This window comes from Xenopus tropicalis, chromosome 8 (assembly GCF_000004195.4).
Source record: "Xenopus tropicalis strain Nigerian chromosome 8, UCB_Xtro_10.0, whole genome shotgun sequence".
NCBI classification, from domain to species: Eukaryota; Metazoa; Chordata; class Amphibia; order Anura; family Pipidae; genus Xenopus; species Xenopus tropicalis.
The window spans coordinates 37,425,514-37,452,413 of record NC_030684.2 but is presented as its reverse complement, the minus strand read 5'-3'; the positions used below and the strand labels follow the sequence as shown (position 1 = coordinate 37,452,413).

Sequence of the window (26,900 nt, the reverse complement as noted above, 5' to 3'; positions counted from 1 at the left end):
AACACTAGCAATCACCTAGGGGCAGATTTATCAAATTGTGAGACTAAACTTCACCCCAGAAAAATTCACCCACTTTCTATTTATTCCTATGGGATTTTTAGAAGAATATTTATGAAATGGTAAAATCTAACATTTACCCATTGATAAATTCCCTTCCTAAAATCACAATTTTTCTGTCGTATGCTCTACTCTCACATTTTGATAAATCTGCCCCCTAGTGTGCAATTACCCAGTGGTAGATATTCAAACCAAACTGGCTTATAATGCATTTAGCTAATACAGCAAAACTCTTTATTAAGTTTTAATTGTTAACAAAGTAGCGGGAATGGCTAAAGAGTGTGCAGCTCTGAGACTGACTGCTAATGGAAGACAATGGCAAGCCAAAGACCGCAAGTATTAACTGAAAAGAATGGAAACCATATGCCATCGTGTTCCCACTCACCAGTCGCTCAGCTAGACATGTACCCTGTGCCATGGGAATGAATCTAGTACAGATATGAGACCTATTATCCAGAATGCTCAGGAGCTTGGGTTTTCCAGATAAAAATAATGTAAACATTAAATAAACCCAATAGGATTCTTTTCTCTTCAATAAGAATTATTTCTCATTTGGGATCAAGTGCAAGGTACTGTTTTATTATTACAGAAAGGAAATCATTTTTGGGAGATGGCCTTCCCATAATTCAGAGCTTTCTGAATAACAGGTTTCCAGATAACAGATCCCGTACTGTATAATATAGGTTAAGCAGTAATACACCACTAATTCACAATCATGCCATCACAAAAAAAGTGCGCCGTCTAAAATGTTTGTGGGTCACAATGCTGACGCACTGTGTATAGTGCAACCATTACAATACAGCATTAGGTTGCAAAGAATATTAAGCATCATTTTATTGTCTTATAACCTGCTGCAGTCCTCTGTGAGCAAGAAGCACGCTTGACTGAACACATGTCCTTTAGCTATAGCTTTCATTTAACTCGCATTTAATATCCCAGACATTTATATCTGCTAGAGGACCCAAAGCTCTGCAGGCATCTGAATTTACAATGCCATCAGCCAGCTCTAAGGGAAGGGCTTGGTTAATCACGTTAACAGATGTGTTGTAATTAGTTTAATGGGTATGTAGTGCCTCTGACTGGCAGCTTATGAACATGCCCTGATACGCTTCACTTTGTACACATTCCACAACTCTCTTCTTCCATCCAGCTTCAAGCACTGTGTTCTGGTTTTATGATTAAAAGAAATGATATCCTAATAAAGTGTTTTTATTATTATTTTTATAATTATCCTTTATATAGCACATAGACATTTACACAGAACTTTACAGAGATATTTTATCATTCACATCAACCCTTTCCCTATTGGTTTCTTTATTTTCTTAGGGACCATGGGTTGTTACATGGTAGATTCTGAAATTTCTTCCCCCCATATGTAATAAACGGCACTAAGTTTGCCCAGTAGCAGTAACCCCAAGCAACTGATAAGATGTTTGCTTTTAAACAGGAGACCAGAAAAATTCTACCTGCTGATTGGTTGATATGAATTACTACCCCTGGGCAAATTTAGTCCTTTTTTTATTTTATTTGCCCTTTAGTACATGCTCTTTAATCTTATTTGGCATTACAATCATAACGTTTACATGACCACAGCACCTCGAGAGCTTGAAAAGCAATCATGTTACAGAGATAGGGGTCACATTCTGAGCTAATGCCACTCCAGCCCTTGTGTAATGGTTTCAGTACCTGTGTTATTAATCTGCCATCATTACGAGAGTGCTAGTACATACATAGCTATGTATTTGTGGGCAAACAGGATTTACTGCACCCTGACTGGGCCCCATATTTTGTGCTTTTGTATCCAAGTGAATAAAGGGGCAGTAGCAGCAATATGAAAACATCTACAATAAAACCTCAATTTTACATCCCTGAATTTTAATTTTTCCTGTGTTTTTTATTGTGGTCCATCACTTTTGCACTGCATGACACATTTCCATGATTTCACATTTCTAGATATTACACCATTTTTTTCTGGACCCCTGAAAAACATAGACTCCGTCGTAATCAAATATTTCAAATGTTTCTGTAATAATAAAACAGTACTTTGTACAAGTATTGGACCCCTTATCCAGAAACTTCTGAATTACGGAAAGGCCATCTCCCATAGACTCCATTATAAACAAATAATTCCCTTTTTCTCTGTAATAATAAAACAGTATCTTGTACTTGATCCCAACTAAGATATAATTACCCCTTATTGGGGGCAGAACAGCCCTATTGGGTTTATTTAATGGTTAAATGATTCCCTTTTCTCTGTAATAATAAAACAGTATCTTGTACTTGATCCCAACTAAGATATAATTAATCCTTATTAGAGCCAAAACCATCCTATTGGGTTTAATTACTGTTTAAATAATTTTTTAACCGGAAAACCCCAGGTCCCGAGCATTCTGGATAATGGGTCCCATACCTGTACTTGATCTCAACTAATATTTAATTACCCTTTATTGGAGGCAAAATAATCCTATTGGGTTTAGTCAATATTTAAATTATTTTTTAGCAGACTTAAGGTATGATGATAGAAATTATGGAAAGACCCCTTATCTGAAAATCCCCTAAGCATTCTGGATAACAGGTCCCATACCTGTATAAACTTTTGGCACAAATTCCCATGTAACTTTTGGCACAAGCATTGCATTGGACAAGTGCCATAGCTAATTCTAATGTGTCATTTTGTAACTGAATTATACCCCTTTAAAGAGACGTGTACGTTGCTGCCACGATTTATAAATGAATTATGATACTAAACCAGAATATTGCCCTTCCAGTAGATTGTTGACAGACTTTATGACTGGTTCTCTGACCTGAAAAAGGCTGTATTGCCTTTGGGAAGTGAACAGTTGTGTTTTTGACAAATTAATAAAAAAAAACCTGATGCTGAAAATGCTGCAAGGGAGATTGAAAAAAAAGTATATAGGTAATGGGATTTCAGTAAAAATGTTCTGTTTCTGTTATTTTGATTCTGAAATCAACATCTATGTACTTTCTGCTGAACCTTTTTAGATGCTTTATGCAGAGGGAAAACTTTCACCCCCAAAACAATCTAAAATACAATTATTTCCACATTGCATTATAAAAGGAGGGGTGTATAACAAAGGAACAGTGTATCTACTTGTCTTGCAACAGAATGCTGAAGAATTGACCATTTTTTTTCAATTCAATGAAAGACACTTACTGCTTCTGCCTCCCCTACAGTGACCAGCTCAGAGAATCGAACCCTGCCCGGGTTTGAACGGAGTTTCTCTTTCTTGGCTGCGCTGATAAATGCTGATTTGGGAGACTGAAGGGTAAAGAGTGAGAAAGGAAGTGTAAGGACTATATGAGGAGAAACTGTATTGGTCATACAAAGATAGAAAACAGTATCAATGATAAGAAATGAATTTACATTTGAAGAATTCAAATAATATATTAATAGGGGAGAGATATGAACTGACAGATACACAAACAAGAAGAAGAATGTGATTTAGGTAAGAGCAGAGTCAGGAGATACAGAACAGAAAGGTTTAAGAAAATAATAATTCAAATTCTAATACAGATTGAAAAAGACAAATTGAAAGAGACTAGACTATGAGGGGAAGAGAGGAATGAAAGAAAAAGTGTGCATTAATGGGGAAAAGAGATCTATTGACTGAATGTGAACATTGTTAGTTGGACATTACATATATAATGCTGCCTAGGAGAATTGTAGAATTGAAATTTTCTTTGTCTGTATTTACTTGACTGGCATAGATGCCCCGCTATGCTGGCTGGGTTACAGATAAGGGTAAAGGTCTTTTTGTTTAAAGATATATGCTTACATGGTTTGGCGAACTGTCGCTTTACTCTGTTTCGCACATTAAGATAATCACTTGGGAAACAGTTTCGATTAGAATGTGTTTGTTTCAAGCTCTATTTGCTCCTTCTCCCTTTTTATTCTCCTTAAACTGAGGACATATTGGATAGAATTGTTCTTTTATGGTTTTGTTCTCAGTACTTTGATCACAGGACTAGCATGAGCAAGTAGACCTAGACTGTCTAATGCATGAAACTCTATTCACTATGTGAAATAGCATTTGAGATCATTACTCTGAATCCCACGAGTTAATGGGTAGGATATTGCAAATAGAGTCCTACAATGATTCCATGCTGGTTCATGTGGTTCATTATTCTCTAATGGTACTGAACTGCTGTGCAACAGAACAGTGCTACCTAAAATTAAATATTTGCTATGTTCTATTAAGGTCTGTAACCCTTGCAACCTCCCTATGCAGGTGGAGAACAGCCTCGTGTGGCATTAGTCTTAGTGGTGCCAAGCTGTCAACCATGTTGCAGTGTAAATATGAAAACCTTTTTGCCCCCTGCTGATGTTTCCAGTGGAACTGACAATTATTTAAAACCAAAAATAAAAAAATCAGTGTGAATGGCAAAGAGGTTTAATTGTGTGGGGTTAAGTAACTGGTGGCAAGGGGTGGGAGTTATTAGGCAGCAAGGAGGGGGCCTAGGCTCTATGTTAAACACTGGGGGGACAAGGGAAAGAGAAGCAAATGATAAGACTTAGTTTATTCACTTTTGGGACTGTTACCTGATGAGGGTGAAGCACTGTCAGAGTGATGGATTCTTTGGCATTCCTGCAGCAACGGGAGACAAAAAGTTGGAGAATACTGATGTATTATGCACAGAATGACCCACATACAATATAAGCTCCCTCTGTTTGTGATACAACTTCACCCTTTATGGACTGGTATCTACTGTATGTTGCATAAATTCCTTTATCTTTCTCTTTTACCCTAGAGTAACTGGCTAATTCCCAAATTTTTATTTGCCCTGTTTAAAATTGTATCACCATCATTTAGTGTAGTTAATTTATGTGACATGTTTTGTTCAAAAGTTATTTCAGATCAAATGACTGAATGATAGATTGATTATTTATTGGAGGGAAGCTTCATGACGGTTTTACGGTATGGTGGTGACTGAACTATATGAAGTCTTATTGATTCTGCAGGTTTGGAATGGCTATACCATTGAACAAAGCATCTCTTGTTACTGTTTGTTTATACTCAGATACAGCTCTACATTTTCATGAAAAATGTGACCCCACCTCTATGATGTGGTGAGATCAAGATACTATGTTTAAATGCCTATTATTCCTGGGTAAGTAACTAGTCCATGCAGGGGCAGCTTGCATTAACATGCATTTGTATTATAGTGCCTGGCTCTTACACTGACACATTCTTTATTAAAGATTTGATGCTCTCCATGCACAGTGTGCTTTCTGCACTGCACTGTGACATGAGTATATACTTTGAGCTTTGACAAGTACCGTTAGAACCGAGCCCAAACAACTGTCTGGGCACCAAAGGAGAATTTCCACCTGTCTGACACACTACAGAGCAGAAACATGCAGAAATGTCAGACTGTAGTGAGCCCAAGATTTTTTCAACCACCATAAAAACCATTATCTTTAATGTTAATAAAACTAAGGTCACACAGCAAAGTACATGCAAATGTGTTTTGTTATATATTTCTCAACGCGGGGAACAGGTTCTTCATGAACGTATGAAAGTAGTAATATTAAACCCTATCTCTGTCGTTGTTTTGGTGAAATTTCCACCACATTTTCAATCACTTTGCAACAGAACATGGTACATCTGCGCACTTTGCGCAGCCGCCATGCCAGGAAGATATCAAGCTGTGCAAAGGGAGCATGCATCAGATAGGTGCCAGGGGGTGCTTATGACGTGCAATGGGAATATCAAAGATAAGAAGGGCAGTTTCCTCTAACTGCTAAATAGGGACAGCACTTTCAATTTTTTTGTTGTGCATTTAAGTAGACGTGGGCCATCCCAACCTACACAGGTGCAAGTGCAAATCAAAAAAAGGCACAGTTAAATCATATATTTAATGCTGTGCCTTTTTTTAATACATACCCCCTTAGTGTCCTACAGTTCCCTTCTGAATGTGCCACTGTGTCCTCCTCCAGGGAGAGAGGTTGATTCTGTGTCCCATAGTTCCATTCTGTCTGTGTCACCCTGTTAAGCGGTGAAACAGACTCCATGTTCCATATTTCCCTCCTCTCTGGGTTACAGTGTCACCCTGCTCCAGGTGTTGGGCAGCCAACATGTCCTATACTTTTCTTCTTCCTGCTACTGTGTCACCCCATGGTGTTGAGGACAGACTGTCCCATAGATAACTTCTTTTGTCACATTCTGCAGAGAGAGGGACACACTCCATCTCCTACAGCTTCCCTTGCCTCTCACTGTGCCATCCTGTGAGGGGAAGGACACATCCTTTGTCAGAGCTGCTTTCTATATGTCACACTGTTGCATAACTATGTATGAGTGTGTGCCAATATATATACTGTAAAATATACCGATATTACAAGTCAGAGAGGAGCTGCTTGACCAAACAGGTATAAGACTTTTTGGGTCCAAGCCCCACTTTACAGTACAGATTTGGTCAGACACCAGATAGCTAATAAAAGCTAATATGAAATATAAATACATCATAATAACAGCTACCCTAGTCTATACTGTTAACTAGTATCCAGGACTAGCATTAACATTCAAGTTGGGGCCGAACGCTTTGGCCAAAAAGATTGGGCAAAAAAGATTGGGCACAAGGCTGAAGGACAAGTGATTTTATAACACTTATTATATTTTAATGTAGAAGGTAATTTCTCACTTGTAATACACCAGTTTCAATGAGTCATGCCCAGTGGGATCAATAATCACCAAATATAACCAATGAAGTACTAGTTATAGGGATATATATTACAGATTATACATCATTTCTGGGTAATGTAACATGTTTAACAAAAATAAATTCCATTTCATTGTTTTACACAACATGTCAATCTTATAGGCAGTAGATTTTTTTATGTTTATAGCAGAACTGAAATGATCATATACTGTATGTTGGCTGAACAAAGCAAAATACAGAAAAACTAGTCCACCCCAAAATGGCAACTGAATATTGCTCTTGCTATTGTATTGCTACCTAGCAATGTCGTGTGGATATGCAGTGGCCGATATATATGACAAATATAACAGTATATTTCATAGCTTAAAGGAACAGTAACACCAAAAAATGAAAGTGTTTTAAAGTAATTAAAATATAATGCACAATTGCCCTGCGCTGGTAAAACTGGTAAGTTTGCAACAGAAATGCTACTATGGTTTATATAAATGAGCTGCTATGTCAACACGGGGGCAGCCATTGAAGCTGGGAAAAAGGAGAAAAGGCACAGGCACATAGCAGATAACAGATAAGCTTTGTAGAATATAATGGGGTTTTATCTGTTATCTGCTAAGTAACCTGTGCCTTTTCTCCTGTAAATGGCTGCCCCCATGGCTACACAGAAGCTTTATTATATAAACTATAGTAGTCTTTCTAAGGAAAACACACCAGTTGTACCAGTACAGGGCAGCATTACATTATATAGTAATTACTTTTATACTCTTTCATTTTTTGGTGTTACTGTCCCTTTAAAGGGTCATTGTCTAAACCAGGACTGTCCAAATGGAGGCCCACGGGCTGCAAATAGTGGATTTTTATGGCCCGTAGTTTGCTTAGAGGCTCCACAGACTTCACTAAATGGCATCATCATTTGAATCCTCCAACATACTGTAAGAGATATAATTGGCCCACTACATGTAATATCGTGGACAACTTTAAAACGGTCAGTTCTATCTCAATATCCCAACTGTCACCCATATCCTCTACATACAGGTTCCTCTTAAATACTCTGGGATCTCTGTAAAAAGTCAGTGGTTTTGGATTTCCCCCTCTAATATTTTTTAATCATTCCACCTTATGCAGAGCAGACAATAACTGTAGCACATCCTTAAATCAGAAGACCTTATGAATTGGAAAAATATTGTACCCTAAACTGTTAAACGTAAAATTGTAAAAATCGCCTTGGTGTTCTGTGACCTATGTAAAATCAGTCATTCTGCTATATTGTGCCATTAAATGGTCAGGGTTGCTTCACTTCATTTTAGTTTTTACTTGGGTTTTCTTCCCTTGGCCTTCAAAATGACATGACATAGTTCTTAAATATCTATATACTAAAGTGGACTTTTTTGTTTTTATTTATTTATTTAATCGTTTCATGTGCTTTTGACTGTGCTTATGTTTGTCTGCTCTTTATGTAAGATGTATGTATATATATATATATTCTAATTGTCTATGAACATTTTTGAATAGAAAACAGTGAATGCAGAGTGGATTTAAGACTTTGATGTATCTCCACACATCATCAGCTGCCCAAACCAGATTCACATCACATTCCACATCCACATCACATTACAGATCATGTAATATCATAGCAACAGGGCCCTTTTCATTGGAGGGGTCAAAGAATTAACTTGTTAAATCAAACAAAAGACTATGACTTTGAAAATGCCTTTTGAGAGAATTATTAATAAAGTTGTAGTTCTTTGTAGTCTACAAGTCCCAAACTGACACCAGGTACAGTAGATTGATTTATGCAATTTTTTTCTGTCGCTTCTACAAGCGTTCAGTATATAAAATATAGCATTTTTAAATAAAGTCTTTATACGTTTTCATTCTCTTTTTATAAAAATACTGCTACAGTTGGGGTGAATCACCTGAAGCCTTGCTTTTATGCTTTTATTGCAACAACAGCAGCCAAACTGCACTCCAAAGAGATTAACGAATGGAAAGCCACATACAGCACATTAAACATAAGGAGAGCACATTCTGTAACCAAAGTATAGCATCTTCTGTTGCAAAACAGGTTTTGGCAAGTCTTTCTCTACTCTCCTAACCCATAGCAGTGCAAATACTACACTGGGCAGTGTGAACTCATGTGACACGGGACACTCTGGACCATATTATTGTAACGATACATCCCTTTTTTGATTAGTGAATACATATAGAGTGTAAAACCAAAAGACCTAGTTTTTAAAATTGATTTTGTATTGTTCCACTATAATCTAGGAATATGTATTAATCAGGGACTTTACCTGACCAGTTCTATGAATCTCTCCCGGGAAGCCTCACTCACATCTTCTTGATTAATGGCCAAGATCTGATCACCAGCGAGTAGTTTATTTTCTGAGGGACCTCCTGAAATAGACAGAACAATGCAAAGTAGAAATGGCCATTGAATGGCATGGATAGTGGGTTGAAAAAAGTGAAATAATCCATCTCTGTAAAAGTTATAGAGTGAGTGAAAGTGTGAGAGCAATCCTAAATGCAGCCGTAGCCTGATGGCGTTATAGGCTAGTTATAGCAGTCGTCTGACTGGGGAATTATAGAGCTGCAAATATTTGAAAAGCTTTATGTGTCCTTAATCAGGATGTCTACTGGGCTCCTAAAGTCCTGGATCTTCCAGCAACGTCTGCATCAATCATTTTGCCCACTACATTAAATAACTAGAACAGAAAGATATATGTGCTGAACATAGGCAGTCACTGTTACATATTTATATACATAGGGGAGGATTATCAACGTTTAAACTTTTGATTTTTTCTACGATTCAAATTTTTTTGTGCTAAAACTCACAATATTCTAATTATGGTTCAAAAACCGATATTTATTAAGTACAAAAAATCAGAAAACATGATTGTAAAACTTCAGAATGTAAAGGCTTGGGGGTTTATGTAGCAGTCAATGGGAGTTGTCCTAGGCAAAACTCAAGGCATTTTTCAATTTGAGATTTCAAGTTTTGTTTGTAAACACAAATTATGTGGAACTAAAATTTACCAACTTGAAAAATGATAAATAAGCCCTTAATAATGTGTATACCTGTATTTGCCAGATAGTGGGCCTATTTCATCAACAGTTAAAAGGAAAGCAAAATATACTTCTAAAACATATATACATACTTTTTAAACAGGGAGCTAGTTCATGGTCCCTCAGACTGTTGGGGGGCTGGACTATAGTGCTCAAACTACGCCCCCCCACCTGCGTCCTCAAACTACAGCCCACTCTCGCTGCCTGCTTTCCGCTCCCTACTGCGGGGTCAAACTAAGGCCCGCTCCTGCGTCCTGCCTCTCCCTGCTCTGCCGTTCCCTGCTGCGTCCTCCCACTCCCCCCTGTGTCCTCCCACTCCCTGCTGTGTCTTCCCACTCCCCGCGCTGTCCTCTCTCTTCCAGCTCTACCACTCCCAGCTGCCAGGGGTGAGGACACAGCGGGGGCCGGGCAAATTACCTTGGGGGGCCGGATCTGGCCCATGGGCCGTAATTTTGATCCCTGGTTTAGGCCATAGATATATAAATATCGCTGTGTTGTGGTGTCTGTTTGGTTTTTGGAAGATAAAGTTATGAAAGCAATGTCTGATTAGCTGCTATTAATTTGCTGTGTTTGCTAGCTATGGTAACTGAGTTAACAAATCCCTAAAATGACCAGTGTAATAATGATCCGTTCTACTGGCATGGAGAAGTGTATTTTCTGGTTGTTATTTAGCTATATCTATTTCCTTCGGTGTAAAGGAAAAGTTTAATGACAAACTGTCTATAACAGAGCAAAAGTCACAAGAAAAATCAATAACTTATTATCTGAAAGACAGAAACTGGTGAGACATGAAGTGATACAACTGGGCAAACTCCCAGATCAGGGCAATGTGGCCATCTATACGTGACCAAACACGTGTGACCGAACTAAAATAAAAAGATTAAATTCCCATTAAGTCAATTTGACTTCTGCTCTGTCCCCTGTCTACTATTTCGAACACTTTCCTTTCTCCTCTGTATACTGTTATTGTATGAAAAACCATCTTAAAGTAGTACGGGATACAAATGAGCTAATATGGAACGTGTTTCTTGATTGATAGAGAACAGAAGCAGATTTAGTGCAAATTTTGTCTTCAACTTAAATCAAGGTTGGCCAATACGTGGATTGCAGTCCACCAGTCGATCTCCCGTGGATCATTGGTGGACCGCGATGAAGCTGGGGATGCGGAAGTGCTGCGTGTATGTGTGTGTACGCAGTCACGCCGCACTTCCGCATTCCGTGGTTATAAGTCAACCGCGGAATGGAAAAGTCTGGCCACCCCTGACTTAAATTGACTTCATACACAAGATACCATTCAGACTGTTTAGGTATATTTGGCAGAGGATGAAAAGTTGCCTGGTTGGATCTGGCCTAAGGGACACAAATGAATAAATAAATAATATAAAGTTGATATCCTGGAATTGAATTAAGTGGACACTTATGGGTCTTTCAGTATCACCTGCAATGACTGATCGAACCACAACTGGCCGTGCACTACCAGCCACAAATCCAAAGCCAGCTCCGGGGCGTCGTATTATGGTGACTTGACGTACTGACTGAGAGGTCAGCTGACCACATTCCATAGCACACCTCCGCATCACATGACTACACAGAGAGAAGAAACATGATGATATTTAATGACTTTAAAGCAAAGGAAGCACAAAACACATAGGGCAAATGGAGATGCCGACGATTTTAATGTAGCTATAAATAAAGTTGTTTTGCTTCTATTTTCGTGGCCCTTGTGGAGTTCTTGGGTGCTGCTGATGGATATTTAATAAATGACGGGGAATATTTTTATTGTGCTGTTTTGCTATCCTCTTTTCCAACTATACATTAATGGAACTCAAATGATTTGTTTTGGCCGCTATAGTTTCTATAAATAGCTGCTGTGTATCCACAGGCCAGCCATTTCAGTTAAAATGAGGCTATGCATTTACATGGCAGATAACAGAAAAGCTGTGTAGAATACAAAGGATTTAGTTACACAGGAAGATTAACAGGACAGATACAAACTGTAAAAAAAAAAACACTTTATGGCTTTCCTGGTCCTCAATTCGTTGTGAACTATTTTATGTAATGGTATGATATAAAGGGATAGATTGAATTCAGAAGGGATCCTAGAATTAATAGATCATAATCTCCTTAGACCAGAAAATGACTTTGGGGTAGGGGGTCACTCACACAAGGAGCCCACAAATGCAAACATATACATAGACCCATATGCACACCAATTCCTCACAGACAGACCCTTGATACATACAAATACTCCCATGTATACAGAAACCCATCATGAAGAAGTAATAGAACCCAAGGCAATATTACTTTGCCCAGCACCCTGCCTTGCCTCCTCTCCCCTTTGGTCTGTAGCTCAACTCCCAAGCCCCTTTGCTGCTGCCGCTCACTCCCGATGGCTCCCCATGCCGCTTGCTTTCCCCTGCTGCTTTCTGATTGCTCCCCTCCAGTTTCCCCCTACTGTGCCCGTGGTACCTGCCTGTTCTGCCAACCCCTAGTTCTGGCCCTGCATAATCTAGGTGCATGTTACAAAGTACCTCTCTTTAACACAGTATTGGGCATAGTTATAAACCGGAAAAATGCCCATTTACTTACTCACGAACCGGCCGAATTCGTCCGATTGCGTTTTTTTCGTAATGATCTGTATTTGGTGATTTTTTCGGAAAATTATCGCGACTTTTTCGTTGCCATCCAAATGTTGTGTAAAATCTGGCGATTTTTTCATAGCGTTAAAACTTGCGCGAAAAGTCGCGCCTTTTTCGTAGCCATTCCGAAAGTTGCGCAAAATGTTGCGATTTTTTTCGTAGCGTTCGGATTCATTCAAGCTTCAGTATGGTGACTTTTCTTGGGCCAGGTTGGAGCTGCAGGGTGCCATTGAGTCCTATGGGAGGCTTCCAAAATCATGCTAAGTATGAAAGTTTCGGCCGCCGCTTACGAGCGCTCAATACGAAAAAGTCGTGACAAAATACGAGCGAATCGTAATGGCTTCGAAAAACTCGCATTTTTTCGCGAAAATCATATTGGTAACGAAAAAGTCGCGACAATTCCCGAAAAGTCGTAAAGGCGCCGAAAAAATTGCAAAAAATACGAAAAAGATGCAAAATGTTCGTTTTCCAATCGGAATTTTTCCAATTCGTATTCGAATTCGTGTCTTAGTAAATCAGCCCCTAGGAATGGTTAATTGAAAAATACATACAAAAAAGGATGAAAAGGGTAACAATACCCCTAAACATTGCAGATCTTTTAAAAAATAAATCACATAAAATAACTTGAATTTGAAAAAGTTTGCATAAAAATGACTTTTTTATTCTAACAATATATATAAACTGGATTATCCCAAAATCCTGCATTTTACACTTTTCTCTTTCTTTGGCTTTTTATGAGGCACTGAGCTCACACACAAGCCAAGGGCATGCTCAGCCAATGAATGGTCAGGGTTGTATCTTTTATTCTCACACTTCTTCCTGTTACAGTTAGAATCTGCTTACTGTCAGGTTATCTGTGAGTACACAGAATATCACAAAATGAGGACTAAAGAAATAACGTTTAAAATGGAGATATTTATTTATGGGGCAGATTTATCAAAATGTGAGTTTAGAACTCAATACATAAAAACTCACCCATGTTCTATTTATTCCTATGGGATTAATCAGTTGGTGAACTCTAAGGGGCAGATTTACTAAAACTGTAAATGGAATTTTTAAAAATATTTCCCAGAATATCTAATATTTACTAAAAAAGTTGCATTGAGAAATGTTGCTGGGAAAATCAGGGGTTCATCGAGAATTCGAAAAAAAGTCGAGTTTTCGGATAAAACCCAGCAAAATCTCTAAAGTTTAGAGACAAAAGTAAGGACTTCAAGTAAAGGGACTTCTACATGAGCTCGGCAATTTAATCTGGCGGATTTGGATTTTTAGCCGTTTAGACGGTAAAAATTTTATCTTAATTAATCTTAATTTTCGCAAATTTTCGCACGATTCACTATAAGCATACTTGCGCTATTTTACGCGCGATATTGCACGCGTTATTTAACTCGCGAAGACTATTTCAATATGGTATTTGCCAGTACATGCGCTAAATAACGCACGCGAATAGTCGCCGCATATGAATAGTAGCTTAGAAATAGTGTATAAAAATTGTCGCCGCATATAAATGGTGTATATAAATATTAGCCACATATATATAAACGGCAAAAATGTTGTGCGGGCAAAAAAATTGTTGCCCATGACTATTATTTTTTGACGCTTGTTTAAATTTTTGGACGTGCGGTGAATTTTTGTGTGGCAAATTTTTTCATGCGTTTTGCGATTGGCGGATTGTTTTGCGAAATGCATTAAAAAATCCGCCGCGAAAAAATTCAACGCACGTCCAAAAATTTGCTGCGAATCCATGCCTGGCGAAGCATTTCATCACTTATAGCCAAATATAAATAGTCGCGCAAATGAACGCACGCCATGTTAGCCATACACGCCAATATTTGCGGAAAATTACTGTATTAAAAATGAACATTTCGCTGCAAAATGGCGGCTGCATCACTCTAGGGGAAACACAGACTTGAATAAATAACACTGCAAAGTCCATATTTTATTGCCAAAAGCTCATTTACTGTACTTTTCTATAATTATCGCCTGCCTGTAGTAGGTGTTAATTTTCGCATAGACTAATGCGATATTTAGCGCGCCTAAGTTATAGTGAATCATGCGATCGTATTCTTTTCAGCGCGGAAATTGACGCATGCGGTAAAACTAGCGCAAGAAATACCGCATGAAAATGGCGACTTATCAGACGTGATAATACTATGGTGAATCTCGCACTAATTATCGCAACTTATTTAACGCAAAAAAAGATGAGATAAATTTTATCGCACTTTAGTGAATCGGGCCCATAGTCTAGCGTTTTTTCTCTGTGACTTTTTTGTAAAAAAATCTGATTTGAGTTTGAAATACAAAATCGATGGTTAGTAAATGAGCCCCTAACTTTCACTATTTGATAAATACACTTCTAAATATCCCATAGGAATGAATAGTACGTGGGAGAGTTTTTATGTATTAAGCTCTAAACTCACATTTTGATAAATCTGCCCCTTTATGTATACACCACTTTATTAAGATTTATAGCTAGGTCACATAGTTACCTTTCAAAACATGAAGATCCCTTTAATTAAAGCAGTTAGTGCGCATACACTCAACCACGTGTCTATTGTCTTATTCCTTCCAAGGAACTGAATAACTATATTTACCAATCCTCAATAAATGAGGAGCAGGGGATATGAAATGGCCCTGCTGTCTTACCAATAACATTTTAGCATAGCCAGGCACTTTTTCATAGATTTACTTATTTCAGGGGGAATGTTGAATTTTATGAGCAAGTAGTTTAAAAGCTTTTTGCTGTCAAGCTCTGAGGCTCAGTGTTTGATCCTCTACAAATCTGGGTCACAATTTAGATCCGCCAAGAAACATTTCCTTCCAACTTAGCCCAATGTTTCCGCTCAAACTTTTCTCTGTCTGACAGCAAAATCTGCCCGTTTTGAAGCAAGTAGAATATCAAGCTGATATCTGAATAGTCTGTTGGGAGAGGTATTATATAATGTCATTGTATATCTACTCCAAAAAGTCTGTTTTATGTCTAGTTACCCTTAGGGAATTAAACTGATTAAAATCACTGAGTGAAAATGAGATATGAGATTCAATTAGTGTTAGGGAGAATAAAGCAGTAGGGAAGGAAGCAGCCTTCCCTGAATTCAGCGATAAATGGTTCAGCTTAGGAGAATATTCACATCAGGCTCTATTGATAAACTCTCTTTCAAAATAACATTTGAATTGGGCTAATTTGAAAGGATGAAAATTGTATTTTTTTTTCAAAAAATAAATTTGTGTGACTTCTACATGGTCATGTGGTATAATCTGCTCGACAAAACAAGCAATAGAAATCATGGACTGAACTGGAAATTCACTGTTTCTATCCAACCCCACAGAGAGCTATAGAAAAAAACAAGATTAATTTGGATCTCATCCAGTAGGATGTTAATTAAACAACATGCATTTTTTAAAGCCACTAATGCCTACCAAGAGACAGGTAACTAATGACTCATTGGGGAGGTTAACGAATGGGATGGATACCTTTCTAGCAAGAACATGTGCTGGAATTATTACAATTAACCACAATCGTACCTGATTAATCTAGGGAGCACTGGCATTTGGGGTCATAAAATACATTATTTATTTATAAGGCTGGTTTTCAGCTGGTGTGCAGGTTTGTTAAACTCAAATGTAACCATACTCATTATACACTAGGCACTTTGTAGCAATAAAATCATCACATTTTACTCTGGTTTCAAATAGAAAAATGCTGTTATACAACTATCTCTAATTTAAAATCAGCTAAATGTATTTTCCCCAAAGAATGAAACTGTTTTACACAACCAAAATGTACACTAGCGTGATAAGACAAGTAGAACGTGCAGAAAATCAGATTATCTCCAGCTTTATTCAGTAGTTTTATAGTTTCCTATATTATCTGGACACTGGCATAATGCAAGATATTTCTTATCTAGTGCAGATCATTATAAAGATAGATTACTCAGGGAACGAGAAAGCTCATATGACAGATGGGAAAGAATATTGTAAGACAGAGAATTGCAATTGATTCAGCCCAAGAAATCTCCTATAGAGAAAGTAGTTGATGGAGGGGTGGGAGGGGTTTAGTAAGAGGGCAGGGTGGAAGATTTTTGATAAAATACAGGGCCTGAGAAACTGATATTCTTTGTTCCAGAGAAGTAAAATGATTTTTAGAGTGTTGGGTATGATTTCCTTTGGGAAAGGCACAAAAAAAGAGGTTAATTAAAAGAGTTACGAAAGAGCTCCAGCAGGATCAGTGGGGATGTTGAAGAGTGATGGAATGTCGATCGATACAACAAGAAAAGCCAAATAAGTTTTTGGAAACTTAAGAGCTGGAAGCATACAATTTGTTAGTTTTATTGTTTCATAGATGATGGCTGTAATAGATCAACAGATAAGAGGAGAGATGGAGTAGATGCAACATTTTGAGAGATACAGCAAACAGAGACAATGTTGCCAACTGCCCCCCTTTCTGTTAATAAGGTGCGGCCACCATGGGGTTAAGTAAAAATGAAAAGGTCAGGGAGCTTGGACAAAAAATAAGTGGAATTTTTAGAAGATAAGGGTAGGACTAGATAATAATATATATTATATGTAATATACTGGTCCCCTGATTAAAAACAACCATCTTAATAGGTAGTGCCGATTGCTGCACCCAGGCAAACATTGTGACGAGACAGACGAGGGACAAGAATACATGGAACAATAAGAATTCATAATTAAAGTTGAGAACGTCAGGCTTGAGTAAACATGAATTTGTAAGGGTGTTTGATCCGTAGCCAGAAGCTCTAGTAATAAGCAGATATGTGAGGTTTCCAGTATTTTTTGGTTCTGCTTGGCTGATGACAGTTGATAAATGAATATGGTTTCTGGCCTGATATCGATGCAGTGTTTCTTGTCCTGCTAGTATAGCTGCGGGTGCAAATGCCCATTACATCAGCAGCTCCCACAGCACAAGTGCATACTACCCAGCAACACCAGAATAAATCAGAAACCTGCAGTCAAATTAATAACATTCACATGCCATTTTCAAGACGTGGCTGCATAACTTACTGGGTGCAGACGTATAAATATACGTTGCATACATAGAACTTGAATCTATTGATCTGGAATTTGATGAAGTCAAAACATATCTCTTCCACTTGAAATCAGTAGTTCATTTACTGCATTTACAGATTTTAATGCTGCTGGCCTTAAAGTCTTCCCCTACACCAGACAAAAAGTTCCTGGGGTGCCAAATATGGGTTGTGATTGGCTATTGGTATCCCATGTATGACCTGGCAGCTTACAGGAAGGCTGTGTTTGACAATATAAATGTTCTTTTTTACAAATAATTCAAAAATAAGCACCTGCCATCCAAGGGATTGGTCATGTTGCTCCCAAACCACTGGTTGGGGATCACTGCCTTACACCAAAATAGCCAAGCATGACCTACTGAGGTAAAGGGGCTACTACTCCCATAGCTTCATCTATATTCCCTCACCTTTTACCTTCTCGCTTTTCCTCTGCCAGCATCTGCCCACCCTGTCCCTTCCCATTTTTTCTCCTTATCTTTTTACATCATTAAAGCTAATTGGATTTTTTTCATTTATAAGGCTACTGCCTTATTAATCACTGTGTGACAGTAGCCAGTCTGACCACTGAACTCAACAAGGACACAAGCATTTGGCTTTCAGAGATATTGGAACCAGGACGCAGAGACTCATTAATAAAAAATGATTCCTAGTGTTACTCAATTATAGGTAATTTGTAACAGTAAGGCTCCAGTAGCCACCACATCCTCCTGCTACTAGTTTGTAGGGGCAACAAACAGGTATTACCTGCTATGGTGGCAAGAACAATGGAAGGAAATGGTAACAACATACATATATGTATAGATAGATTATATATAGATTAAATATATAGTAGATAGACCAACCAGGAATAAAACTTGTGTGGCTGATATGCATAGTGAGCATTTAGTATTTTTAGTGTTATCCCTTTCCATTTTTAGATCATCAACCAAAAAATATATATAAAAAAAAAAATATCACAAAAAAGAAAGGTTCTCGTTTGTATTATTGAACTATTAATAAATTAGGTATTTATGAAGGAATGCAGTTTTGTCTAAAGATACTAAAACCAAAAGAGAGGAGATCCCCTGGGCTTCAGGTTTTTAGATGGTACTGTGATGCTGTGGATGAGTGTCACAGTGTATTAATAGTATTAACCATTGGCTAATGCCTGAAAGTGTAATTAATCAACAGCACAGATTTATTGAACTAATATAGTAGTAGTAACATGGTTCAATATGTGTCTGTTTTTAAAGACATGTGTTACTCAGAATTGGCTTTTGGAAGTGTGTGTACTAAAATAATTAGTACACAATTCTTTAGGATTTCCACTGTGACACTGGTTGCTAAGGCTTATTATAAGCCAGAATGAAATCTAAGTAGGTAAGGGTCTTAACAGAAGTATAAGAGTTAAAAAAGAATAAAAATCAAACAAAAGCTTTGTAGTCAACTGTATTTTAGTTGTTGGATTTCTGACAACCAGACAGCATTTTTCCTTTTAGGCTGGAGTAGAAGTCAGAATAGAAAAACTAATAATTCACCATCTATAGAAAATAAATACAGGTATTTGACCCCTTATCCGGAAACCCAATATCTCAAAGTTCCGAATTACGGAAAGGCCATCTCCCAGAGACTCAATTTTAATCAAATAATTCACATTCTTAAAAATGTGAGTTTCAAAATGAGTTTCCTATTCCTCAGTAATAATAAAACAGTTCATTGTAATTGATCTCAACTAAAATATAATTATTCCTTATTGGAGGCAAAACAATACTTTTGGGTTTAATTACCGTTTAAATAATTTACCTGTATTACAAAATGTTTGTCTGCAACATATTATATGCTTCAAGATGAATGTCCACTTTAATTCAGTATTCTAAAAGAAGCTTACGCCTTACTATGATGAGCATATAACTCACAGGCACCTTCCTAACACCGTGTTGTGCATGGAAATTGTGTGCCAGGTTATAGTTATAGTCAACTGTCTGTAGATTCTCTTTATACTTTTTATTAGGCACCAGAAGGACATTAGGTAGGACTATTACTATGAGCGCAATAAATACTGATACCAGTAAACCAATGGAAAACAGCTCATGTTTTCCAGATTAGTTACATTTTTATCAAACCTTTACAAATTCTACAAAATACACAGGCTAATATAAATGATTTACCTCATTTTAATTACAGTTGCCTATTTCAGAAAGGAATTTCACTCATTAAAATCACGGAGACCCACCATAAACAGCTTGGGAACCCGATTTTGGGTCAATACCATAGGCCAAGAATTTCTGCTTTAATATATGTCATCTACATGTACCTGGATAACACTAGGATCAGGCTCCGTCTCTGCTGCTCTCACAAGATACTTGATGTCCAGGTATCAAATTTTGCACAGTATGACTGTGCCTCTCCAGGTCTCTTTTGTGGCTGATCTGAGATCTGTGTGAAGAACATATATTTTTTTATTTTATATACCAATACAAACATGCACAAAAACTAGAAAAAGCCATTATGCTTACCTTGCACTTCGCCTCTCGGCCAAAAGAACAGTTGAATAGTTGCTTGGCGTAAGGGCTTTGAATCCAGCCCAGGCCATTCCCAAACTCAAAGGATGTCTGACAGCCAAGCTTTGACTAGTTGAGAGTCATTTAGTTGGTACTGGATGCCTTAGTCTGTAACTAAAATAAACAGAGTTGTATTTGTATTAGCGCACACATTCTCTGTCGTGCAAATGCTGCCATCAAATGAATATGAAAACATAATAACACTGTCAATTTAATAGGCAGGTATCTGTGCTATTAAATATTAATTTGTCTTTATCTCATAACACTTTAAAATAAACATGTCTCTAATGGTATACATATGAAGCTGACTTTACTGATGCATTTAACCCAAACAGGCTGACACACTGAATGACTTTCATTTTAAAGGGAAAAGGTTGTGTTATGCTTTGCCAGATGCTCTTGGATGAATGCTGTGAGAACAGATACGTTTGTCAATGACTCATCCCTTATTAATCAGAGGCATTATTTGAATTATAGTTCAGTTGCAGCTATAGATCCACAGATTAAGGCAGTAATTGCCAAATTGTGGGACTGGACCCCTTTGTGGGACTTGGAGCAGCGGCAGGGGGGATTGAAACTGAAGATTAGTTAGGGTCTTACTTGGAGGGAATGTCTCCTTGATAAACCCAAAAGCCCAAATAGATAGGGATTTGCAGTTAAAATGTATTTTCTGTCCTGTGGATAAATGGCTAATACAGCAATGTTTTCCTATATCTGCAACTTTATTTAGTGGCACTCAAGAAAGTTTGGACATCCAAGGGAGGCAATAAAACAGACATGTTTTTCTTTATTCTAACTGCACTAGACTCATTAATATACTGTACATGCCAGCCTACAGTAAACTTGCACAGTGTTAGTAATTGTGCCACATTTGGGAAAGATTTATGAAAGATCAAACTGGGATATCCAAGGCCTACCAGTTGTTCAGCCTTTTTTGCTCAGTTAATAAACACCTTCTTGATGGCCAGGAATATTCATTTTTAAGTTAGTGCTCAGTGTAGTTGACCACTACACCCACTAGATACACCCACCAGATGCAGAATAAAAAATAATCAGTTCCATGCTAAAATAAATTATCCCAGCCTAAAAAATAAATGAATAAATCAACAGCAGGCATTATTGCAGCAATACAATTATTCTATCTAATTAATGAATCTAAAGTCATCTATGGCTTAGTTTGTTAGTATAATTATGCACAAATTGTAAGCTCAGACTTGCATTAAAGTAGGCCTGGACTGGGATTCAAAATAGGCCCTGGCATTTCAAGTGCACAGAGGCCCCCACCGGCCCAATAAATGGTGAGTGTCTATGATATCTTACAGCAGCCCCTCAGGCATTTTCCATAACCCACAGCTTGCCAGTCTAAAGTGATTATCTAGAGAACCTATGGAAAGGCCAATTAAATAATAGAATAATTTTGTTGCAGTAAAAAACAGGATTTTTTGTGAATTATTATGTCACAAAACAGCAACAAATCCAAAAGCAAAAATAAGCAATCTAAAACCTGTCAAGATCAGGCAGAAGTCAATGGCAGATGACCCTTTTACAACTAGAAGATCTTTCTTTGCTTCGTGGTTTTAGAGGTTTCGGGGTTTTAGTTTGACACTTGTATTTGTGCAACAATACGGAAAAGTTGCTGTTTTTATGTTTTTTTCTGTGTCTTTTTTTGTTTGTGCTTTTTCAATTTGGATCTTTGATATAAATTTAGCCACGGTTTCAAAAACCTCTAAAACAATGAAAATGAGAATGTTGATAAATGTAAAAAGTCATACTGCCAAATACAACTAAAGACTTTTATTTTAAGGAACAGTGGGGGTCATTTATCAACACAGGGCACATTTGCCCATGGGCAGTAAACTATGGCAACCAATTAAATTGTTGCTTTCATTGTTCTACCTGCATCTAGTTGAGAAAAGCCAATCACTGATTGGTTGCTATAGGTTGATGATGATCCTCAGGGACTCTAAAAAAAATGAAAGTGTTTCAAAACAATAAAAATATAATGTACTGTTGCCCTGCACTGGTAACACTGGTGTGTTTGCTACAGGAACGCTACTATAGTTTATATAATTAACTTGCTGAATAGCCATGGGGGCAGCAGTTCAATCTGAAAAAGGCACAGGTTACATAGCAGATAACAGACAAACTCTGTAGAATTTCATTGTATTCTATGCAGTTTTATCTGTTATTTGCTATGTTTTATCACAAGTTTTACCAGTGCAGGGCAATAGTACATTATATTTTAATTACCTTAATACACTGATTAATACTAATACTGATTAATTGGAACTGAGTTGAAGATTTTTTTTGACCTGGGCTGACCCGAAACCGACCCAGCCTGCCGCTCTGATTTATACACCTGCACATGACCCATCCCATCTCTAACATCACAGAGAGGGTGGGGTATACAAGCACAACATACCCCACCCCACCATCACATAGGCTGCCATGAGTACAAGTACCAGTGCTCTGTGCATAAATTATTGGGATGATAATTAGAACCTAACACATGGTCCAAAAAATTATACAAAACTAGGTTTACTTAAATCAGTAGATTCAGGGCCACTCTGGGGCGAATTTTTCTTTATTTTTCTGGATTTTTCTCAAACCACAGAAGGCTACTACAGAGTTGTTATTATGTAACATATCTATATCCTTGTTACGACCTAAGAGCACATTTTGTACTGCAAAGGTAGCCTTGAACCCAAACGTCATAACCCTTTAGTGTAAGGCACTGAGGACAAAGCATATGTATGAAAGTACTCTGATTTTTGCACCATTTCCACATTTAGAAATTCCTTTCTATAAAATTATGTATAGAACTAGAAAGTGAGTCATTTCATTTCAAACTGGTTTATTTCACTGTCTAAGAAGGAAAGATTTGACAGAAATCCATAGTTCCTTCTAATGCATATGGCAACCACAATTATTCCACCTCCGCTTTTATACATACAACGTAAGACTGGCGTAGCTGCAGACAGCATGCAAAGCATGAAACATAATTGCCTCCAATTTATATAAGTACATTTATGTATTTACGCACAACATTTTGTCAAAAATCACAATGCTTTGGAAATGACGTCATTTTAATGGTAGGAGAATCGACATCTATATATAAGTAAATTATATAGGAGATTTTTGGCAACAGGTGGAAAGGACTAGCAGCAGCTAAAATATTTTGGTTCTGATTGTGTGCTTCAGAAATACAGGCAACAGCTTTATTTATAACTAAATTGGCAACATAAGTACATGCAGTAATTCCATGCATCTCTCCTGTTGCCCTCTGTGTTTGGTCAAAGGACTCAGTTACCCAACATGTAAACTGTGACAATTTGTTTGGTTGAACCAAGAAAATATATCACATCCTTATACATTAATCTACGTAAAACTACACCCACACCCACAATACTATATAAATATATATACACACACATACATACATACATAAGAAATATTATTCCAAGCAACAAGCATTTAATAAATCATATCACTTCAGCATCACAGAAAGTCAATGGTGATGATTCCTGAGAACTGTCATGTAGGCGATGCAGTGTGGGTATATATGATTGTATTAAAGAAGGAATACAGACAATGGAACTTTTATTAACATGGATCATGTTAAATTATACGGCCCCTTTTATACCTTGCTCTTGTTCACACTTCCCCTTAATTATCTACTAAATTGTATCCATGTCTGGCCCTAGGCTCAACTGCTTAAGCTTGAAATTCAATGGCAGACTGCTATAGTGCTAAATGTTTACTTCCCCATAACTAATACTTTAATCCCTTTAGTTTCGGTGCATGTTCTTGAACCTGCCACTTCATATTTTATTCTGTTCCATCCCCCTGAGGAACCCTAGAATTCACAAGTATCTAATTGCTGCTCTAAACATTTTTTTTCTAGAAACAACGCCCACCTTTTCTCACACTCATATCTTCCATTCAGTTTTTGTTCCTTGTGTAAGTTACAAGTTACTTAGCTTCACCATTCAATGGCTCAGTATGGCACAGATAGTCTTTTCTCTATGTAATAAAAAAGGCTGCTGGTTTCAAATGTGCATTGTGTAAATCACAGCAAGAAACATACTGTGTCCATGAACTCTTTTCTTTATGCTTGCTAAACTTGTTAGCACTGCCAGAAACCTTGCTGACTTAATCTGCCTTAAGATCCGCTGTTTTGTCTAGTGAGAACCATTACTTTTATCTTGCAACTTTTCCTGATTGCTGGCACTTCAGTATACAACTTTTCTTTCTCTGCCTCCCTCTTTAGCCTTTCCTTCTTCTGCTATCCCTCTTTAGCCTTTCCTTCCTCTGCCTCTCACTTTAGCCTTTCCTCCCTCTGCTATCCCTCTTTAGCCTTTCCTTCCTCTGCCTCTCACTTTAGCCTTTCCTCCCTCTGCCTCTCACTTTAGCCTTTCCTCCCTCTGCTATGCCTCTTTAACATTTCCCTCCTCTGCCTCCCTCTTTAGCCTTTCATTCCTTTGCCTCTCTAATTGTGCCTTCCTCTGCCTCCCTCTTTAGCCTTTCATTCCTTTGCCTCTCTAATTGTGCCTTCCTCTGCCTCCCTATTTAGCCTTTCTTTCCTTTGCCTCTCTCTTTAACTGTTCCTTCCTCTACCTCCCTCTTTAGACTTTCCTCCCTCTGCCTCTCTTTAACCTTTCCTTTCTTTGCCCTCCATCCTTAGCCTTTCATTCCCGTGACTCCCTCTTTAACATTTCCTTTCTTCGCTTCTCTCTTTAGCCTTTTCTCTGCTATCCCTCTTTAGCCTTTCCTTCCTCTGCCTCTCTTTAGCCTCTTCTTTCTCTGCCTCTCTCTGCAACCTTTTCTTCCTCTGCCTCTCTCTGTAACATTTTCTTCCTCTGCCTCTCTCTGTAACATTTTGTTTCCTTTGCCGCCCTTATTAATCTTTCTTTTCTCTGCCTGCCCCTTTAATATTCTCTTCCTCTGCTGCCCTCATTAACCTTTACTTCATCTGTCTCTTATATTAATCTTTCCTTCCTTTGCCACCATCTGTAGTTTTTCCTTATTCTGAATCAAATATTAGTCATGTTTGTTTTCCTCTTCTTATCCAGAAAACACATGTTCACCAAACTTCCCAATTCCTAGTTTTCTGTCAACTTGCCCGCCTTTATTTCCTCAGACCGACTGCTTTGCCTCTGTTCTGTTTGCACTCCGCACAATATTTCTTCACGTTGCTGTAAATAACGGCTTTTATCTCAAAGTCCTTGGAACTGGGGCACCAAGGAGGGGGGTGGACAACTGTTTAAATTTTAATGTTGTGAGGCTCTGGGGACGCACCAAAACTTCCACCCATCATATTCTAAGGTTCCTGCTTTATAGAGATATATATATGGAACATTGTGATTCTTTGCCTCGAAAAGCTCTTAGGCTAATGGCAGAGTCATTTTCTGCCTGAAAATACAAATTCAGCTCCAAAATTTGCTCTGTGTGTGCACTTATAGGCAGAGCCTGTACCTGTCAGTTTCAAAGGGAATTTGTATTGTTCCCTATGGGCAATAATACATATTTATGGATCCCATCCAATATTGATTGCATGTTTTCAAGGGTGATTGACAAAATCATAAAATAGCAATTGAAAGTAATTATTTGTGGTGCAATTTTTGTGAAGGTGAATAATATTTTTTTAAACATGATGTGAAAGCAGAAGAACAAATGTTAGTCCTCTGTATGGCCACTAACTTGTTAAATTTACTGTAGAAACTAAATTCCCCCTTATATTTCTTTCTTACTGGGTCATCTTGGGGAACTAAAACTTTATTTGAAGCAGTATAAGGCCCTTCCTAGAGATGTGGTAATGGCAGATTCTGTTAATGCCTATAAGAGGGGCCTGGATGAGTTCTTGAGCAAGCAGAATATCCAAGGCTATTGGGATTTTAAAACTGCTAGTTAGTATAAGTATTGGTATATATAGTTATACTGTATATGTGAGTGTACAGATATATTTGTATAATAAGTGTATATATGTGCACTGGGGTGATGATAATGCAATCAAGCAGAAAAAAAGTGTATTAGGAATATTGCTCCTCTATTTCTCTAGTAGTAAAACAATGAATAAATACAGTGACGTGATATTTTTCTGGTAACAGATGTTTAGTAAATATTTCTTGCAGTTGCATAACAATAAAGACAGCTAACCCAGTGAGCCTATGACTAGCTGCTCGTGGAGCACAAGGCGTATAGGGCAGTGGAGATGTGCTAATAAAGCTTTATATGTTTTTTGAGGTGGGTTTCTGCTCCCCTTGCTGGGGGTCTGGGGCTGAGTTACTAAATACATTTTTTCACTAATGTACTTTAGGTTACATATTAATATGCTTCTTTATGTATACTTATTCCTTTTCTGGAAGCATTTTGGAGTCCATCTGTGGCATCCCTTCTCCTTGTCATTGACTTGTGGAAGTTACAGTGTTTTCTGGTTTTTAATCCTATGAAATGTGCCTTGTGCAATGCAGAAACAAGAACTTAAAACTCTACAAAAAAGTGTTCTGTTCATCTTTGGTCACTCCCACTATGAACTGCAAATAGGAGCTTGTGTATATTTCATAAAAATGAAAAATGTTCCTTCCAAAAAGGGCAATAAAATCTTTCTCTGGATCATCACACTACCTGTCTCTGAAATGGCATAATATTTATTTGATAAAGGGTACTGTGAATTAAATTTACTGCTTGTACTCATTCTGCCAACAAGAAGAACACAACTTGCTTGCTGGCATACAAAGGAGAGAAAACACTTTATTTCAAAGAAAGTGAAGATCAGAGGTCTCATTTAATAAAGGGGGTCAAAGTGCAAACAAATACAGCATGTTTTTTGACCAATACAGTTTGCACCCCCATATTTAAGCTTGCTACTGTCAAAAAAG

General features: G+C 37.7%; 1 protein-coding gene across 3 annotated transcripts in view; it reads right to left on the bottom strand.

Moving 5' to 3' along the window:
* Nucleotides 1–26,900, bottom strand: part of frmpd3 (FERM and PDZ domain containing 3) — a 98,310-nt gene that overhangs the window by 28,470 nt on the left and 42,940 nt on the right. Inside the window, exons 2-8 of one of the 3 annotated variants that reach the window (XM_031890635.1) lie at nucleotides 19,978–20,136; nucleotides 19,776–19,897; nucleotides 11,234–11,379; nucleotides 9,024–9,126; nucleotides 5,964–6,302; nucleotides 4,619–4,664; nucleotides 3,233–3,337 (exon numbers count right to left, since the gene is read on the bottom strand). In XM_031890635.1, coding sequence (XP_031746495.1) covers nucleotides 3,233–3,337; nucleotides 4,619–4,664; nucleotides 5,964–6,091 — 279 coding nt within the window. In that variant the 5' untranslated portion in view covers nucleotides 6,092–6,302; nucleotides 9,024–9,126; nucleotides 11,234–11,379; nucleotides 19,776–19,897; nucleotides 19,978–20,136. The remainder of the gene's footprint in view (nucleotides 1–3,232; nucleotides 3,338–4,618; nucleotides 4,665–5,963; nucleotides 6,303–9,023; nucleotides 9,127–11,233; nucleotides 11,380–19,775; nucleotides 19,898–19,977; nucleotides 20,137–26,900) is intronic. The other 2 variants (XM_002940408.4, XM_031890636.1) reach the window with 2 other exon arrangements.